The sequence below is a fragment of the Centroberyx affinis genome, unplaced genomic scaffold (genome assembly GCF_046629955.1).
Source record: "Centroberyx affinis isolate AG114_WGS23_722 - 3 ecotype Tasmania unplaced genomic scaffold, CSIRO-AGI_Caff_v1 ptg000310l_1, whole genome shotgun sequence".
Classification (NCBI taxonomy): Eukaryota; Metazoa; Chordata; class Actinopteri; order Beryciformes; family Berycidae; genus Centroberyx; species Centroberyx affinis.
Window position 1 is genome coordinate 72,456 of NW_027278987.1, and position 21,127 is coordinate 93,582.

At 40.8% G+C, this 21,127-nt stretch overlaps 1 protein-coding gene across 1 annotated transcript in view; it reads left to right on the forward strand.

The window, feature by feature from the left end:
• tmem68 (transmembrane protein 68) overlaps positions 1-20,588 on the forward strand; it is a 36,860-nt gene extending 16,272 nt beyond the window's left edge. Inside the window, 8 exon segments of the mRNA XM_071515124.1 lie at positions 582-681; positions 2,667-2,695; positions 2,697-2,814; positions 2,817-2,834; positions 5,327-5,520; positions 5,851-5,911; positions 11,437-11,576; positions 16,044-20,588. Coding sequence (XP_071371225.1) covers positions 582-681; positions 2,667-2,695; positions 2,697-2,814; positions 2,817-2,834; positions 5,327-5,520; positions 5,851-5,911; positions 11,437-11,576; positions 16,044-16,148 — 765 coding nt within the window. The 3' untranslated portion in view covers positions 16,149-20,588.
• Positions 20,589-21,127: the final 539 nt, after the last annotated feature.

Genomic DNA, 21,127 nt, shown 5'->3' on the forward strand with positions numbered 1-21,127 from the left:
AAAGATTTTACAGATTTCTCTGGATCTGACACAAACACTAGGATGTCATCAGTATACAGCATTCATTTATGAGTAGTAGGACCAGTTTTGATACCAGGAAAATTTGAGTTCTTCCCAATAACTACTGCAAAGGTCAGGCTTTATAATCGTGCACCAGATGTATTGAGATTTTGTGGAAGCTTATTAAGTTAGCATGGAAGAAACGGTTCATTCCTGTTTCATGGTGTAGAGCAGGAGGTATTTTCATTCCCAACACGAAAACATTTTGGCTTACTTGCCGCCGTAATGCAGGAGCAGTGACTGATGGCTCAGAGGCTGCTGAGATACTTAGAAAGGTTAATTGATACAGCAGTGCAAAAAGCTGGAATATCAGGCTTTTCTGAGTACTGCACACACAAGCATGATTTGGCACCAAATTCAATCAGCCAAGCAGGAAAAACAGAGATCTCCACATGGTGTTTGTGGCCGTTGCCCGCCTGAACCCACCTCTCTATGTGGATATACACTTTAATTGCTCCGTCATTGTTTTCCAGACATTAATAATTCCAGACCTTTGCTTCCCTGATCCTTTCCTCCAACAGAGAAAGAACCAGCTGAGGGAAGCATACTGTAACAACGTGTGGGACGGAGCCAGAAAGACCCTAGCTACTCTCTGGGATGGACATGGAGCCATATGGCATGGTAAGACACTAGGTGTGGAGTGATTGTTTTTTGCTGGTGTTAGTGTCTGTGTAGTAGCGTTGGAAGCATTATTTTGTCATCCAGTTCTAGCCCATTTACCCTTGTTTATCAAGGTTATCAGGATTCAATTCACTTGTAGTTCATTACATTCACTCATTCTGTCAGGTTATACCAGGTTATATGCCGTTTCTCCAAGGGTTGAGCATTTAAACGAAATGGAACTAGGCCACTATGCCCTATATGCCGCCAATCATTGCTACTAACTAGTTGCAAAACCATCAAAAACACAGGGGCAGGGCTGCCTTACGTGCACCACATCTGTTAGAGGAGACATGGAGGAGAAGAGTCAAGCAGTGTTTCCCATACATAGGCTCATCTGTGGCACACCGCCACAATATCAGCACAAAGACATTGAAATTGAAGTAAATCCATCTCTAACACTGCACCTAACTTAGCTTAGCTATACCGGGTGGGTTTCTGTTTGTGTCAGAAAGGTCGGATCAGATACGTAGCCATTTACTTCAATGCACCCTGCTTCACTGGCCGCGGACGCAGTACGTTTCCGGATCCGAAATGCAGTCGGATCGGAGCCGCAACTTCGGAGATACTCATGACTCATGACGTATTTTTGTTTGACAATACAGTGGCCGGAAATAGGCTTGCACCACTTGCCGCCTTTTGTACCTCTTTCAGTTTGGGGTTCTGGCTCTTTTATTGGGGGGATATCTGGAGTAAGCCTTACCCTGTCATTTCTTGGTTATTTCCTAGCTCCTGCTTTGTTGTTTTCAGACTTCCTCTCTTCTACTTGGTGAATAGTGATTTGACAAATGTATGACAAAAATGAACATCTAAAGAAGAGGTTAGCTAAATAAATCAAAGGTTGGCTCTCTCCAATGTCTAGCCAGGTGTGTCAGCATACCTTGAATAAATTTAAAACAAGCAAATAGTAAACATGTTGTCCCCCACCAGTGATGTAGTTCCACCCTTGGGTCAGTCAGTGATTGCTGAGTGTACTTGAAATATGAGTGAAATTGTATAAGCATTTTCGTATGGGACAGTGAAAGGACAGATTGACCATATATTTCTGTTGCCTACTCTCAGAATTAGGCTTACAAGTTATATCTTGAAATGTAGTAACTGTAATTGTCCTGTTTTTACTCAATACAGTACAAAATATAAGAACTACAATATGCAATAAATACAATCCGTACATTACACAATGTACACTACAATACAATTAATAATACAATATACAGTATAACATACAACACCAGGAGCGTGAGTGTTATGAATAATATAAATGCTAAATGATAAGTGATATATGGTATTGCACAGCAGGTAAGTGGTAATATGATATAAGTAGTCAACACTGACGGCACAGTGGTAGTGCAGTGATGAGTGCAATAACAGAACAACAGTCCAACAACTGTACAATAACTACAGTGTCTTGTGGTTAGAGGTTTGCCCAAAAATTCTCCATTGACTCTCACTTCAACACATCAACCCAGTCTGATGTCTCCAAGTGTGTAGTGTGTGTGTATGTTACCTATGATAACTTTAACTGTATTGCTTTACCACTGAGTCCCCATTCATTGTCCCCCACATTGTATGCTAACTTTAACTGTATGACCTGCTTTACCACTGAGTCCCCATTCATTGTCAATGCCGCCCCCTAGCGGCACAAAGTCAACGTGACAGTGTGACTAACTAACAAACTAATGAACGAACGGACGGACGGACGGACGGAGACCGATCCATAGTCCCCACTTTGGTGGGGGACAATGATAAGATATAATATTGGAACCAAAGGTTAGTTAGGCTTAGTTTTCTAAACATTATGTTCAAGTTCAAGTTCAATATAATATCTTTATTGCCCCAAAAGGAAATTGGTTATGCAGTCAGGTGAACACAAGGGTAAAATGACATGGAGCATGTTATTAGTCGTGTAACATTTTTTATGCATCCTACCATTTCAACTGTATCAGGCTATGAAATCCATGGTATGGAGAAGATCCCCGGACAAAGGAGCAGCATTGATAGTGTACTACCATGGAGCTATCCCCATTGACTACTACTACTTCTTGGCCAATGTTATCATCCAGAAGGGACGAACCTGCCACTCTGTAGCTGACCACTCCTCTTCAAGATTCCAGGTACTTGTACATACATATCCACACATATGCATTCATACACATCCGTAGATGTACACACACACACATACTGTATATTCACATGCGCAGATGCACATACTTATATACATGCAGTAGTCGATTTGTACACAAATTTCAGGGGGGATGGTGGGGTCTTATGGGGACAAACAATTTGATAGTGAAGAAGACAGCGTGGAAGTGGGGACCAGCTGTTTACCCTTTTGTTTATATTGTAACAGCACAAAGGTAAGTCTATACTCAAAAGACATGCATGTTAGGCATGTTAGGTATCAGATACTCCTGCCAGTGCCCTTAACAAAGGCACTGGCCTCAGAATTGGAGTTGGTACCCGGGCGCTGCACTGTGGCTGCCCACTGCTCCTGAGCAGTTAGGATGGGTCAGATGCAGAGGATCACAAGGTGAGCAGGAGCTTGTGGAGGTTTGATAACTATACATTTAAAGTTTATATAAGATTAAATTCAGTCTAGATTTCTTCTTTCTCTACATTTTAACACAACCTGTCCGCTCCGCTGCTCAGATTAAACTGTCTGTGCTTGTCATTTGATTGTGCGATTGTTTAATGTGTCCTGGCTTCCCGGTTGGGTGGAGTTTTCCGTTTTAAGCACTGCGATTGGCCTGAAGGTCCAAACACCGCCCAGCCAGCAAACTTTGCTGTTAAAACGAAATGAACCAGTTGTTTGAGCTGTTTATTTTTCCAGAACCGGAACACGCGTTCCGTTGTCAAATTCACTTTCGGAACGCCGTCCCGATGCATTCCGGCCTAGTGACATCCCTGGATATATTCTGCTTTTTTCCTCTGTGAAAAGATTTGGGGCTAGTCAAAAAAAAATCCCAACCGGCCCACAGATAGAGCGGCCCACCGGGAATGCATGTGTCCCCCACCCTCGGATTTGCTGAAAACTCCAGATGCGCTATATTCTCTAAAATGATTAAAATGATTTAATATCAATGAGTGGCTTACACATTTCTTGATTGAATGATATCTTGCCATAGAGAGGGATGAAAGGGGGGATGGCAGTTTTACAAAGGGGATGGTTTTTGACAATTGTTATTTCATGGCATCCCCTCGCATTCCCCCTCAAATCGACTACTGTATACATACTGTTACAGTCGCCTTATAACAGAGCCCCCCCCCCCCCCCCCCCTCCAAAAAAAAAAAAACAAGAAACTAAAAGCTAGCCACAAAAATTAGCTTTTAATTTTGTCTTCAAAGAGGATGCAGAGCTTGTCAAACGTATTTTTCTTCAGGCAATTGGTTCCAGTTTAGGTGCTTTGATTAGGATCAGCTCTTGTCATGAATCTAGACTTTGAAAACAGTCAAAAGCAAAAGCAGTTAGGAGCCTGGCTGCATGAGCTGCAGATGAGCTTAATCTTTGCGGCCTCTATTCTGGCTGAGGCCAGAATAGAGGGAGTTACAGTAGTCAAAGTGAGATGAGATAAAGGCAGAGATAACTTTCTCTAAATCTTAATCAATTTCTCGGCTCAGTGGTTAACACTGTCGCCTCACAGCAAGATGGGGTGCTGCAGTTTCCACCCACAGTCCAAAGACATGCAGGCCAGGTGAATTGAAGACTCTGAATTGCCCATAGGTGTGAGTGTGTTTGTGTGCAGTATGGTATATGATATATATGATATAGTATATGATGTAGTATATGAGGTGTATGATGTAGTATGTATATGATGTAGTATATCAGGTATATATGTATGTATATGATGATCTCTTCCTGTCCACCATCTCTGTTGCTACTGTTGGCTTGTTTCAGACAAAGTGGTGCTAATGTTAGTCAACACCAAAGCAATAACCATAGCTCCATCTCACATAGCCATTGCCATAAATGTGTAACCTTTTGTTTTGTTTCTACATTGATTTTGCTGATTAATGTTTCCAAATGCAATAAAAACTAGCACATTTGAAAGGCTGCGTAGACTTTTGATATCCACTGTATATTCTTCAGTAAAAATAGCGATGGTACTTGGGATCGGGCCATACTTCAAGTACTCAGTAACCGCAGTGATGAAGTGGTATTGGTGCATCCCTAGTTGGGGTTTTTGTGTATGTGTGTGTGTCTGTCTGTGTTCATGTACCATATGCTTGTTCACCAAATGTGATTTAAAAAGAATAATAATAAGAATAACCAATGTAACTCTTTCATTGTCAACTTTTCTCTTCTCTCCCCTCTTTCCCTCTGCTTGTTTGTATTGTATTGTATCCCTATCTCCATCCTATCCCAATCCCAATCCCTATCCTATCCTATCCTATCCTGTCCTGTCCTGTCCTGTCCTGTCCTATCCTATCTCCATCCTATCCTATCCTATCCTATCCTATCCTATCCCATCCTATCCTATCTCCATCCTATCCTATCCTGTCCTGTCCTGTCCTGTCCTATCCTATCCTGTCCTATCTCCATCATGCCCTATCCTATCCTGTCCTATCCTACCCTATCCTGTCCTATCCTATCCCTGTGTCCCTGCAGGTTTTAAGTTATTGCTGGAGGTGTTCAGTGTGATCCATGGTCCTCAGGAGGAGTGTGTCCGAGCTCTGAAGAATGGTCACCTGCTGGGTATTTCTCCAGGAGGAGTCCGGGAGGCGCTGTTCAGCGATGAGACCTACCCACTTATATGGGGCAAACGCAAAGGCTTTGCCCAGGTCGCCATTGACTCTCAAGTGGTACGTTGTTGTTACTGCAGTCTACTGCCACTGGTCATTTTGAACCCTTTTTATATTGAATTTTCGTAACATTATACAAAAACTGGCAAGGTTTGATTTTCTGGGCACCTACAAAGCCTCATCCTCAACTAAACTAGTGTCAGCGGGGGATTTGTGAAGTCTCTTTTAAGTGAGTGTCACACTCCAGGATTAGGCTTTACCTTTGTCTGCAAGTCCCCCTCCTTAAATGGAGTATCTCTCATGCTTTGTTCTGTGAGTTATGATTCTGCAATGTCAAAAATCCTCTTACCTCTCTAATCTCCCCTTTCTCTTGCTTTCTCTCTCTTTCAGCCAATAATTCCAATGTTTACCCAAAATGTGCGGGAAGGCTTCAGATCTCTGGGAACGCTCAGTAAGTGTGGAATAAGCAATTAAAAATGGCATTGAGGCCTTGAAATATACAAAACGCAACCCGAAGATCTGATTCTTACTAAAGTACCCACATCGCGAACTTCAGAAGGGGCAGAAGAAGAGACCACAGCTATGGGCAGAAATATGTGTCACTAGAAACTGAAATTGAATTATTTATATTTGAATTTGAATTGCTCAACTTGAATAATTGCATTAAAAAACTGAATTTGAATCACATAATTTGAATTTGTATTGTTTAACTTGAATAATTGCATTGAAAAACTGAATCTGAGTAGCATAATTTGAAATTGAATTTATTAGTTTTAAACTGAATTCCAATAAACTTGAAACTGAATGTAATGTTATGAAATTGAATTCATTTGCTCTGAAACTGTATTCAGTTTTCACAATTCAAATTCACTTCTTGCAATTCAATTTCAGTTTACTGAGACACACATCCTGGTCGTTGAGGAAGAGCAATCGAATGCAGATTCACAGAACTCCTTTTCATGTTTTTGGCCCAAAAATTCCAGATCCCTTAATGAAGCAATATTACACGAGAGGGTGTGCTTTACTGTCATTATTGGCAGGACAGTGATGCGGTCAGCGGTCAGCATCACTGAGGAGTCAGTAGACTCCTATGTAATGGAACCTAGTTTTCTACTCCAGCAAGTAGGCCGACCCTTAGTAACGACCTAGCAACAGAGACGATTTCTAGTCCCTGTTGAGTCAGCCAGCCAACTTGAGCTAATGCTTTCTAGAGATCGTGGGATTTCCCAAACTGAATAAATACCACACATATAAACACAAAACTGCCTTGCTAGCTCAATCTTGTTGTAACTAAGAAATCTGCTGAAAAAAATAATTTTACCATGGACAGATTTAGCTACTATGTCCGCGAACTTCACATGTGTTTTTAAGCTAGTAGCGCCGTGTCACCGACTCACCGGCACAGCTGATGGAGGATGCCAGAGCGTCTAGTAACATCAAGGCTGAACAGAGTTATATTTAAATATATTGTATGATAATATATGGCGGAGTAATATTTAGTGATGAGCACGGCTAGGTGTGCTGTCATGCTGATTTGATCACGTTCTAAATGTCTAGTTGACCAATCAGATTGCTTGGTCGGAACTACCTGTTGTATAATAACAAACAAACAATACAAATTCAAATTATGTGATTCAAATTCAGTTATTTAATGCAATTTTTCAAGTCGAGCAATTCAAATTCAAATATAAATAATTCAATTTCAGTTTCTCGTGACATATTTCTGCTCATAAACAGCAAAGGAGTTGATTCCATACACTTGTGCTTCCCTTTTAGTCCAGTCAATCTGTGGTTTGACCCAGGGAAAATTGCAATACACTTTGACATTCAGAAGCACTGGGCAGAATTCACATCGTCATCAACCCCACCGAGGCGGAGCTGCAAGACTGTAGGACCTCGGCCATGGACAGCCCACTCGTCGCCACCGATATCAATCTATTGACCAGCGAACTCCACAACCATGGATGCTCTGCCAGCTGCCACCGATACCTTCTCCATATTGACTGACAGAGAGTGTACTTGAACTCAAGAACTGAGCCAACATATACGCCCATTTCATGATGTTTAACGAGGCACGTCCTCAGGGATCATCCACCCCTTCGTCATCCATAGTCGGGGATTAGTGCACACCGAGGTTTGAATGCCCTAAAAGAACCAGGGATGCATTATGCACCCAACTGACTGTTATTGTTGAGAATAACTTAATAAAGAACACACAAAACGAACTTTCTGAACAAACCCCAAATAACAGTCTAACAGAACAATCAAATAAATCATGCAACAAGTGCATGGAACACCTTAAGGGTGTCCACTGAATACAGCAAAGTTCTCCTGCTAGACAGCTTTGCCAGTTGTTCCCGCTTTCGCAGCGGGACTCCCATTCCCTCCAACTCCATTCATTCCTCTTTAACCACTTGCCCCTTGCTCCCAGGAGAAAACCCTCAACTCTGACTCTCTGGACAAGTGGCCATCTCAGACGCACCGCCTCAGCCAGCGGTGTGTATTTGAGAACCTTTTCTTGGTACGCATCCTCAAGTGTCCCCTCAGCCGACTCAAATCTTACCGTCACATCAATGACCATCTGCTTTGGTCAAGTGCGGTTCTCTGTAGACCTGCCAGCCTCGCCTCTCAGCCTCTTGGGCCAAGATCTCACACAACTTGTTGTGTCTCGCCATGCGGTTCGGTTTAAGGCTCTTACGAGCGCTGAGAATGTGCTTGAATGTTTCAACCACTCTTCCACACAGTCTACAGAGCTTCTCACATGCACCACCACCTTTGCTCTTGACCCAAAGGCCCTAGTCGGGAAGGTGTTGGTTCTCAGTTCTCAGGGGATCGAAGATTAAACAGCATGGGAGACAGGGGGTCACCTGTTTGACCCCTACCTTCAGTTTAATCTCCTTTGTTGTTACGCCCGGTCTTCACTACGGTAGAGCACCCGCATAAGAATCAGCCACGAGTTCAGACACCATCCGGTCAACTCCCCATTGGTGTAGAGCTTCCACCAAGTGCTTATGAGAGATTGAATCAAACGCCTTGGCGAAGTCAATGAACACGACGCCAAGGGTTTCCGTTCCCATTTGCTCAGCTTCATGAGACCATCCAGCAACATTAGATTTTCCGCACACCCTGGGGCAGAGATAAACCCTTCTGATGCGGGTGAATCTCACAGGCTTCCATCAACCTTTTCTTCAAAACCCCGGAGAATAACCTCAGTATCATTGACCCTATCGTAATAGGGTGCAGTTGGGACACATCGGACAGGAGGCGTGAATCATCTGTCTTTGGTATCAGGGTAGTTCTGTTTCTCTTAAGGATTCCCGGTAACTTGCCTGAAAACATAATTGCCGTAAACAGGTTCGCCAACTCCTCACACCCAGGATCCCATCGAAGGAGGGCCGCCTTTGTGATTCCATCCAGCCCGGTCGCCATACCGGCTTTCATTTTTCTGAGCACCGCACGTACTTCCCAGGGGGTGATTGGTGATTCAAAGACTGAGTTATCAGCCTTGGCAGAGATGTAAATATGGATGGATGGAAATATTGATATTGCACAGTTTGGTATTGTACATGAGTGAATTTGTCAGTCTTGGTATGTGTGGTCTACTGGGAGCAGTGTTGATTGCAAAGTCTGACAGCAGCAGGAAGGAAGGACCTGCGGTACCTCTCCTTCACACACCGCGGGTGAAGCAGCTTGTCACTGAAGGAGCTGCCCAGTGCTGTCAGAGTGTCCTGCATGGGGTGGGACATGTTCTCCATCAGGGATGATAGCTTAGCCATCATTCTCCTTTCTCCCACCCACCTCACTCTGGCTTTTCTTGTAAAGTGCATTTGTATTGTATGTCCAGTCCAGTTTATTATTCAGTGCTTTCATTGCGTATTATTAATATTATTGAAATTACATAGCTGTGTTTACAGTGATATATTGGGGGGGGGACAAATCATAGGAACAATTTATACCCAGTTTAGATGTGGATACACCCATAGGAGCAGTGTGGCACAAACTGTAAGTGGAAAATTTGGCAAACAAATTGGGTGTTGGGGTAGTAGTACCCCAAATACAGGTATAAGACATTAGAATATCCTCTGAAAAGTGTTTTATTGGAAAGATTGACCCCAAAAACGTAGGAAAAGACACCAAATATGTTGGATAGGTGTACATAGAACCTCCAATATTAACACTATTTTACCCAGACCGTGTCACTCTAAAATGTCAAAACTTTGCTTTTGACCTTGAAAAAAGTATGTTCCACTAAATTCATGAAGGTATACTTTTAATATATGATGCAGGAGGGTATTAGGACCAATAAAAACTATGAAACATTACTATTGCAATTTCTCCTGTGTTGGGCCCTTTTTTGAGTTAGATTGACTGGACTATTTCTCTTTCTGGGTAGTTCTGGGTCTCTTTCAAGGAGCCTGGAGGAGGACTGGAGGAAAGTCAAAGACATATTATTTTCAGGAAGGAATGCACACTCACAAAATTGATTTAAATTGCTTTTCTTCCTGACTTGGTGGATGAGAAATGTTGAAACTTACTTTTTTGAGTGCCGATGTTCCTTTTGTTCCTGAGTTATGTGTAAAAGTCTACAGCCAGGTTCCCCAACAAAGGTTTGGAGTCAATTCTGTCTGACAGGTGAGGTGAGCTTAAAATAAATAAATAAATAAATAAATAAATAAATAAATTGTTGCTGACATTTCTTACGACCAAACAGGCAATTCAACTTCCAAAGATCTGGTCTCAAAATAACTCAGAATGACCCATCCAATTCAGACCCCCAAGAAAAATGTTTGTGTATGCAAATGACTCGTAATTTTTGTATACAAATGAAACCTTGAAAATTCTTGAAATTTTGCGGATTTGAGAAAAATTGAACAAGGCCTTAAAAGCTTTTGAAAATAAGTGGATGGCCTTAACAGGACCTAATTTTCTATGAAATATAGCACCCAAATTCCTCGCACCTTTTTTTTCTGACAGTGTATGGATATTTCTGTTGATATAGCAGCAGTTTTAAAATGATTTCATCAGGATTTCTCGATAACATCAGGAGTAAAAAAAAAAAAACAAAGCCTCTATGATTTCTAATTCTGACCAAGCAAATTTTGAGTCCTTGAATTTCACCAAACACAACCTTGAAAGTCATTGGAAAAGTACTTGAATTTGATGCCCAAGTGAGTGTGGGAACCCTGGATATTGAAGCCATTCACAGGGTTCCTACTCAGGTCTGGAAAGTCTGGAAAAGTATTAAAAATGAATTTGATCATTTCCAGGTCTTGAATAGTTTGGGAATTTGAAAAAATGTCTGGAAAAGTATGGAAAATGTTGCGGTTCAGGTCCGATACACACATAATTCTAGCTTTTATGTTGTTGTAGAGCCACTTTGAGTCCACAGTTTTTGTTGATGAGAAGAATAATGTTCAGATAGAGGGACGCTCTTATTACCCAGCCGCTGTCAGCATGCATTATATCAAATACCGACCAAAATCAAATCCGGTCAAGAACATAGGGTCTGGAAAAAATATGGAATTTTAAAATGGAAACCGTGTAGGAACCCTGCCAGTCATCTCACATATTCTGATATTTGTCGCTGTGAAGAACAATCTTCATCTATACACTGATATGACCTAGTTAGCAGGGGCAAGATGTATATCTGCGTAAATCATATTGAACACCAGACAAAATCTTCAAAACAAATCAAGGTCTGGAAAAAGTATGGAATTTTTTAATTGAAAATGTGTAGGAACCCTGCATTCATTTCATTGAAGCAACTGATGGGGCTTCACAAATGACTCAGTCTGACTGATCAGAATAGAACAGATTGTCTGGCCCAGGAGGATCTGAATCTGACTTCATAGTGACATGCTCTTATGTCTCTGTCTACATCTTAATTTGACTCCTCTCTTGTAACCTTTGCATTTATCCATTTATCCCACCCTCTCTTTCATCTCTCTCTCTCTCTCTCTGACCCTCCCTTTCCAGAGTTTTTCCGGTGGGCCTATGAGAAGTTTCGGCTGCCCGTAGCTCCTGTTTATGGTGGCTTCCCAGTAAAGTTCCGCACCTACCTGGGTGACCCCATCCCCTATGACCCCAACCTAAACGCTGTGGAGCTGGCGGAGAAAGTAAGCAAACCAATGTCCCTGCCCAGCAGCCGGAAACAAATCCGGTACAAAGCAACGCATCTTCCTGATGGTGGCGCTACAGCAACCGTCCAAAGTTTAAAACTTCAAAAATTAATTAAAAATCAGCCATGTGTTGCACAGGCTAATGTTACAGGCTGCCATTTTGATAAAATAAGTTAAATCTACTTTACTTTTTTTCACTGCCTCAACATTATAAACATGCACTCATACTGAAGTGCCTATGCCTAGAAGTGCCTATGGCAAGAAAGGTTGTGAGATTGAGTCCTGGGTGGTGCAACCATAATGTGACACTCGTACAGCTATGCATGCTGGCTGGTTTGTGTGAAGTTCCTCTAAAGGCTAAAAGGCATTATTTCAGCCTGAAAGATTACATTTTCTCCTTTTTTTTTGTTTTCTTGTCATAACTAAACGGCTAAGCGGTTCCTGGCTGCCACATTGCAGCTATAATTCTTATTCTCATTACATGACCAATTTCTAATACTTGCGCATGAATGCTTTATTTTCAGTTGGCTACTGACATTTAATGCCACATTTATTTGGGGATTTAATTTTCACTGGACTAAAAATTAATCACTTTTAGCTAGCACATGTAGAAAAAAATACAACCAAATGGGTCGTGGCTGTATTTCCTTCATAAGGATGCACAGTTATATATGAAGTATTATTCTTCTGAAGTGTTCAAAAAAGTCACTGCACACTGCATTGTGGCTGATCTCCACCCCGTTTGTGATTTTGAAATCTTGAGTCCTCAAGTTTTAAGGTCTTATCTAAGTTTTAGGCCCTAAAACTATAAAAAAAAAAAAAAAAAAACATGGCTTAAATATAGGTTTTAGAGGTCTTAAAACTGGAAACAAAACAGGTAATTACTGTTTACTGCTAAAGGAATAGTTCACCATCATCATCTACTCACCCTCATGCCAGTTGAAACACAGGTGAAGTTTGTCCATATAACACACAGGGAGGTTGCCAGCACAACTCCATAGCAGCCTTCTCCAGAACAACTGAAGTCAGTGGGGACCAGTTCTTCAGAGTTCCAAAAAGACCTACAGTATATTTACACCATCATTTAGTGCAAATCTTAACTACAGCTGATTGGTGTATAGGTCTTTCTATTCACAGTGTTTGGCTGTTTTTGTTTTGGAACTCTAAAGAACTGGTCCCCATTGACTTCAGTTGTTTTGGAGAAGGCTGCTACCAAGTTGTGCTGGCAACCTCCCTGTGTGTTATATGGACTAACAAATTTCACCTGTGTTTCATTTGGCATGAGGGTGATGATGACAGAATTTTCATTTTTGGGTGAACTATTCCTTTAATGTTTTTGTTTTTACTACATTGGTGGAGCATTTGTGTGGTGCGTGCAAGGTTAGAAATTGTTCCAAGTGGAATAATGAACAGCTTTTCTGCTCCAGCTGCAGACACAGCTAATATGCTCACTGAGGAGTTTGGAGTCTTCTGAAGTGTGTTGGTGATGTCACAGTCTTTTGTCGGCACAGACGCTAATTGGCTGAAGGAAGCTGGGAAAGTACCACAGAGTTGCCACCCTGAGCAAGTGCAAATGTTTGAAGAGTTGGATGGACGACTGTTGAAGCAAGCGTCTCTGCTCACTGCTCGATAGCTCTGGCAGACAATATAACATTACAGCAGTTACAGCAGCCGCACCTGGCAGCACTACGGCAGCGGCATCGAGCAACCAACAGTTTTCCACTTAGTTTTAACATGGGGGTTATTTGGCTCTTGACCGCCATGAAAACTAGAATATAAACTACGGATGCAGCTGGGACGAGTTTGTAGCGTTCAGATTTTTACTTCCCATTCATTTGAATGAGACCACGAAAATAGCCTGAAAAACTGACATTTAACATGTTTGTGAACAGATTCAACAACAGATCCTACTACTGTGCTTTTCAATTGGCTGTTGGTTCCAACGTTTTCTATCAATAAAAATGCTATTTGACGAAATTATGTTCTAAGAGAACATTGTGGAGGGATACCATTTAGGATAACAATTACAGGATCTAGGTTTTGCTGATGATTTAGCACTACTGGCACACACTCACCAACAGATGCAGGACAAATCACACAAACTAGAAAGAACTGCTGCTACGCTTGGGCTCAAGATCAACACACTAAAAACAAAAGTCATGCGAGTCAACAACGAGAACAATGAACCAATAATCATGGACCATAATCAACTAGAAGAGGTAGACAGTCTTACATATATACCTTGGGAGTATAATTACTGTGGACGGAGGAACGGATGAAGATGTCAAAGCCAGAATAGGAAAAGCAAGAACAGCATTCAGCATCTTAAACAAAATCTGGAAAACTAAAAACCCATCAGTTAAAGCCAAACTGAAAATCTTTAATTCAAATGTCCAATCCATCCTGTTATACGATCGGAAACATGGAAAACTACCACCAACATACTCATAAAACTACAGACATTTATCAGCCGCCAACGTCACCAACACCAACCTGTGGAAACTCACCAAGCAAGAACCTTTAGAACTACAAATCAGGAGAAGGAAGTAGAGCTGGATAGGCCACACACTCAGAAGACACAATAAATCAATCACTAAACAGGCACTAACATGGAGCCCACAAGGCAGGAGAAATAGAGGAAGACCTAGAACCACCTGGAGAAGAAGCACAAAACAGGAGGTGACGGCTGACGGGCCGTCATGGCAACAACTTGACCGAAGGGCACAAGACCGGAGAGGATGGAGGGTTTTCGTTGATGATCCTATGTTCCTTAGGGAATACTAAGGCCAAACTAACTAACTACCATTTAGGAGAGATAGTTCCAGTTTGGGAGAGCAGATCTACCACTTTTTTTTTTACCACTTCTACTGGATCTAAACCGTGTAAACCAAGAATAGAAATGCAAAATGACGACGGACCAATTTCTGCTTTATTATCCTAAAAGCAGAATATGTTGTTGAATCGGTGTTAAATGTACGTTTTCAGGATATTTTTTCAGGATATTTCCTCATTCAAACAGTACAAACGCAGTCAAGTGCCAAATAAGCTCCATGTTAAAACTAAGTGGAATATTGCTTTAAGTCTGGGTTATCCCATGGCATAGTCACCATGTCTGGGTAGTTGGCAGAAGAGAACTGGGTCTCTTTCCACATCACTTAGGCCCATACTATTTATATGTGGCCTGGGGACCTGTGTCTGGAACAGTCCTCCCTTCTCTCCCTGCAGCTTCGCCATAGATATTCAGGGGCAGAACTGAATGATAAAGAGGCCTGCATGTTCCTCTACTAGCTATATATGGGGATACCAATTGGCACCAATCTGGCCCAATTCATTGAAAATTCATTCCATGTTTTTAAACATATATCAGTATAGAAATAATTAAAACTTTTGTTCACTCTCCAGGGTTAAAATGGGAGAAAGTGGAAGAAATGGAACTGGGATCATGACCAAAATGCAATATCACATTTTTCCATGTTGTACTTTTCATGCACATAAGGAAAGAACACGTTATCCGTTCTCTTTTAACAATAATCTTGCTGCACATCACAATGAGTCTTGACCAAACAGCGCTCTAATTCTATGACTTCTATTCTATAAACTGGCATATACTGACAGACTAACATTTTTCCAGACATTCCAGACAACGCTCTGCGACGTTTTAATTTTTGACTGCCAGTATCGGGCGTTTTCTTGTTTTTCTTTTTTTCTTTTTTTTTTGACTGTAAATTGAAACTGACAACTGTAAGGATGATTCAGTTGATTTCTTTTTGCTTACTCAGCCACCAGAAATAAATAACTGTGCTGCTTAAAATAGTTCCCATTTTAGACATGCTAATATTAGAGTTATAAAAATGTGTTTGAAACATTCTGCTTCCTATTTGCGATCCTGGACTGTGCCTCTCAAACAAGCAGTGTGTCTCTGCAAGTTGGGTTTGATGAGAATGGGAGAGACTGGCATACGACAGTAACACCGAAACTTAAGATTGTATTTGTGTATGTGAAAGTGACCACTGCTTTTCTCTTGGTGCAAAATATGACATTTAAAAATTAGACCAGGATGATCCTTTAAAGAGTAACTAAACCCCACCCAAATCTTTAGTGAAGCCTGACACCTAATGGTGACAAGTAGGGTACTGCACTGGCCGTCTGCTATTGGCTGGTGTTTGTGCCAGGTGATGTCACCTTCCATAGAGTACAACAGGTGGTGACATCACATGGCACAAAGACCAGCCAATAACAGATGAGCAGTGCAGTACCCTACTTTTCACCATTTCACCAGGCGTCAGGCTTCACCAAAGATTTGGGTTTGGAGTTAAGTTACTCTTTAAAGGAAAAACCTACTCTAGAATACTCTTGCACTGTCAGATATCAATTTGTGATGTTCAATGAATTCCAGATATTATACAAAAAGGAAATGAATCGCACACGATGTCGCAGACTAAGTTTCTGTTCTTTGGTCTACAGGTGCAGCTGGCTGTCCAAGCCCTGATTGACCAGCACCAGCGGATCCCCGGGAACATCCTGCGAGCCCTGCTGGAGCGCTTCCACACCAAACACAAAGACCAGTAACCCTCCACGGGAGGAAACCACAGAGGTGCATAACCCACCGCTTCTCCTTAGCCATACACTAATGAGGCTCTGTTGTCAACCCCGCAATGTGAGGGCTTCCGTCCAGATCAGGGAACCAGAACCTGGGCTAAAGACGGTCAGGGTTGGCCCTCTTTCAAGGGCATTGTCACATTTTTGCAGCCAGTATTTCTTAGCTATAGACAAGGGGCTGCAATATAGCAAACTGTCACTGTCAAGGGCTATGTGTCTCACTCCACCATCTCGCCCAGCCTACAAATCCTCCACTAGAATCACATATGACTTAACTAGAAGAGCACTCGGAGAGCGCAGACCTCCGCCAAGGTTTGTGCTATTATTGCTTGTTCGTGAGTCGGATCCGGATCCGCTCCAAAATGTCATGGGTTCTTCCTTGGCCCATGCTACACCCTTCCACAAAGTTTCATGAAAATCAGGCCAGTAGTTTTTCTGTAATCCTGCTAACAGACAAACAAACAAACAAACAAACGAACAAACAAACGAACAAACAGCACCGAAAACATAACCTCCTTGGCAGAAGTAATAACTGTGGAGTTAACATGGCTGTCACTGATTATGTCAGTAGGCAAACTCTGTTTATGTACAACTCTGGGAATGATTTTGTAGGATGGTTCCCTTGGTAACATCCAGATTAACTTGAAAAAAAATGTTTTGAATAAAAAGATTTAATAATAATAGTAGGGTTCAACTGACATAGTTTTTTGCAGGCTGATACTAATATTTTTGTTTTGAAACTGCAGATAGCCAATATTCTTTGCAGATATTCAATATCTCTAAGTGTTTCCCCAAGAATTTTAATCTTGGTAATGGAAAAGCATCTGAAACGTCTAAGCGTCTAAGACTCTCCATTGAAACCCAGACTAATCAAATTCTTTAAAGAGTAACTGAAACCCAAACCCAAATTTGTGACATCACCTGGCACCAAAGATCAGCCAATAGCAGATGGCCAGTTCAGTACCCGACTTTTCACCAGTAGATGTCAGGCTTCACCACAAATTTGGGTGGGGTTTAGTTACTCTTTAAGGACTAGCAGTTCCTCAAGTCATGGTGAGCCACCCCACCGATTCAAAATTACATAAAATTAAAATAACAAATAAACATAAATTAATGTTTAGCACAGAAAAGCTGTGTTTTTCCTAAAAAGGTTGAGAACCACAATCCAGAATCACAATGAACTTTTATGTAACTTTGAACATCGGGGTTTTCCTTGGCATTTAGAAAGGCTGGGTGGGTCTCATACAAGGATAGTTGGTGTGAAGATTCTACATGGGGAAACACACAAACTACACTAGAAATTTCAGATCTCCCCTTGATTGGTCAGAAAAAAAATAAAAATAACATACGTGACTTAAAGTAGGTTAAAGCTATATCTGATAACTTGGCATGTCAGTGGCTATTCTGGTCCAAATTTGTAACTACTAAATGAGTTTTTGACTAGTCTGCCCAATACTATAGAAATAAGATATGTGAATTTGGCATTGTTTAGGGTCTAATAATTTCGTAACCACTACATTTTCATTGTAATTATGGCTTCCTCTGTCTCTACCTTAATTTAACTAGTTAGCATCGTAGCTATATATTAGCTTTTGTGAAAATGCATCTACAAAGAGCCTCTTTGAGATTTAGAGACCTGGCCAAGACGGCAGCAATTAAACCTACATAAAGTTACCGATAATACAAGGAAAATAACTCACAAAACAGAAACATAAAACTATATAATGTAAAATATAAATTCAAATCAAGTGCAATAAAATTTGGATTGGAGGTAAAAGAACAAGCAATTTAGACACAGTCAGAGTTCCCCTATTGAATGTGTTTCCAAGTCTTTTAAAAAGTTTTTCAATTCACCGAGGGTAATCAAAATTTCAAGGTGCAAATCCAGGAGAAAGGAGCAGAATACCTAAGCCCAGCCAGTGTTATGCAATATGTAAGTACAAAGATAGGATGGGAGCATAACAAAAATGGACTCATAAATAAATAAAAGCCAGTGTGTATACCTCCGCATGGACAGTGAAACTTTTCAAGCAGTTTCCGATGTAAAGCGAAACAGCATTTCATTAGATAGAGCATTCATTCAGTCATTTGTCAGTTTGTCAGTATTTGAATTGTGTAGAAATTCCTCAAAAACTTCCCCAATAGACTGACAATAATCTGAGCCCTGGTAGACTGAAGATATTTATTACAAGGCTGGATTGAATTCACTTTCAATTCAAGTCATTCAGAAAGTTCAGATATTCAGAAAAAACATTGGCATGAGAGGCTGTGGCATTAAATATGGCATGCTGTGAAACATTGCTTTACAGAAATAATAGCTTATCTACCAAAATAGCTAACTTTTGCCTTTTATTCATGTTTGTTTAAATCTCTATTTAGTACGGAAGCCGAGAACGGCCGTGCTTGCAAGTATTTTTTTAATGCCGTTATCTCGAGATCACAAGTTAATTATTTTGTTATCTCGAGATAACAAAGCTCGTCTTCTGGAGATAACGGGTTAATTTATCTCGTTATCTCAAGAAAACAAAAGGCCGGTTTCTCGAGATAACAAGATACTTTATCATGAGCAAACAACTTTTGTTTTCTCGAGATCACGGGATATTTATGGAGAACTCGAGAACTTGCTTTTGTTCGCAGCAAACAAACTCGATATAGCGGCATTAAAAAAATAATTGCAAGCACAGCCGTTCTCAGCTTCTGTAATTTAGCCAATGAATCACACTTTCTTATTATTTACACCATTTTTGTTATTTTAGGGGCTCCAAGGATCTGACCAAATCTAGCTTTAAAAGTGTCATTCTCTGAAACAGGCTTTAAAAGTGATGCTCCCTGAATCTGGCTTTTAAAGAGCCCAACCTTGATGCTCCATTGGAAGCACATTACCACGACACCTCATTTAAAGTGAAGTGGTGAAAGTTGAATTCCACCTAAGTACCGCAGGCGTAGTTTCGGGGAAAACGCCAGTATCCTTTGAGCAGTGCTGAGACAATCATGTGACGATAGGGTTCACACCAAAAATGCAGATATAACACATTATGGCATATCAGTTTTGCTGGAGAGTATACAGCGTAGAGAAAGTGGAATAAAGGGGGGAAGGAAGAGCGAACAGACAACTGCAGCAGAGGTTGTGTGCTAGACTTAAAGGTCCCATATTGTGTAAAACAGGATTTCCCTTGCCTCTGTGATGATAAAGGAGTTGGATGGTCTATCTAAACATGGTGAAAGTATCAAAACGCACGGTCGGCAACTAAATCCACACAATCCATATTAGAAAAGCGAGTCTCTAAACGAGCCGTTTGGACTTCCATAACTTTGTGGCGTCACAAAGGTTCGCTCATTATCATTTTTGTAAGAAATAATAGACTAACAAAGTGTTTTTTTCAAAGCGGTTGAGCGGTTGTCATTGTTTATTACCGGAGAGTTTTCCCTACCTGTCACTGCCTGTTCTGCCGGGGCTGCGGTGTCTCACGTTTCACTCTTCAAACGGCTAGGGGTCGTTAATATTAATGAGCCTTAAAGACACAGCGACAGAAACAGCCTGTTCTCGGTAAGGCTCAGAGAGATGCTGGAAAATGAATGTGTAAAAATGGATTGAGAGTGTTTTTGGTACATGACACCACACACACAGCTTTGAATGGACCTCAAGGCATAAAATAAAACACTGGAAAGTGTAGAATATGGGACCTTTAAACTCACAACATTGCAAGTAGATAAGATGAAACTTTAATGATCCCCATGGGAAAACTGGGTATGCACTTTAGCCCTCCACCCCATATGCTTCACCGCAGTAGATTTATATATTTAGAGTAGACTGAGACTTTGTTATATAGACTGAGACTTTGTTATATAACTGACTTTTAAACCTTTCAGAAAAACATTGAATTGGTTTGGTTGTATTGGTGAACCTTCACCAGGTTCCAGTACGTTCTCATTGTAATATTTGTCATATCAATTAATTCTAGTTAATGATATATCACTTAATTAGTGCATTCATAAGTGTATCTTCTCTTGTGTAAATGCAGCTTTTGAAGCCATTTTTCTTTATTTTGCAGCAAAAACAACACATTCAGCAGTGTTGTCTTTTCTCATGTACAGTAGAAATGCAACTTGTGTTTATCGCCAAAAGTGTGGTTTGGAAATATAGTGCAGTGTTTGTGTGTGTGTGTGTATATATTTGCATGTATGTATGTAAATATTCTGATTCCACAAATGATTTTGCACAATTTGATTTTGAAGTATCACTGCCAATTCTGTTTTTTAATTTTTATTTTAAACAAAGCCTTTGTAAGACCAACTGCGTCAGAGAACATGTTTTTAGTAAAATATAAAAAGTGATATTTAACTGGATGATTTACTTTTGTGAAATGGTTGCCTTTTTTTTCCTTATTAATGTTGTTCATTTTGAAATTATCTAACATGTATTGTCAAATTATGTACTGTAGATATTTAAACTGTTTGCACTTTTAAAATCTGAGGTCCACTTGCAAACCATTGTGATTCAGGACAGTGAAGTAATCTCTAAATAAATCTATTTTATTATGAATTCTCATGTTAACTCATTCTTGCCGAAAACAACCTCCTTGGCGGAGGTAATAAGGCCACTCAATCCCTGGACAGATAGAAAGCCTAAGACTCTAGCGTCAACAAACACACTGGTTCGGTTCAATTTGGAGCATCAAAGCAGGGAACGGACCAACAAAATATGATGTTTTCTGGCATTCATGAACTGCAAGAGTGACAGCTGATTTTTGTCCTCCTGTGTTCACACTTCAAATCTCAGTGCAGTGTGCACTAGTGATATGCCGCACGTCTTTTGAAGTGTGGAAAATGCTTCCTATCTGTCCAGGGCTTCAGTGTAGACTGTGGATAGTAAACGTCAGGGAAACGTACCAGTCCAAAAGAAAAAGCCACATCTGCCATCGCTCCTCAGTCCCTTCTCATCTTGCAGT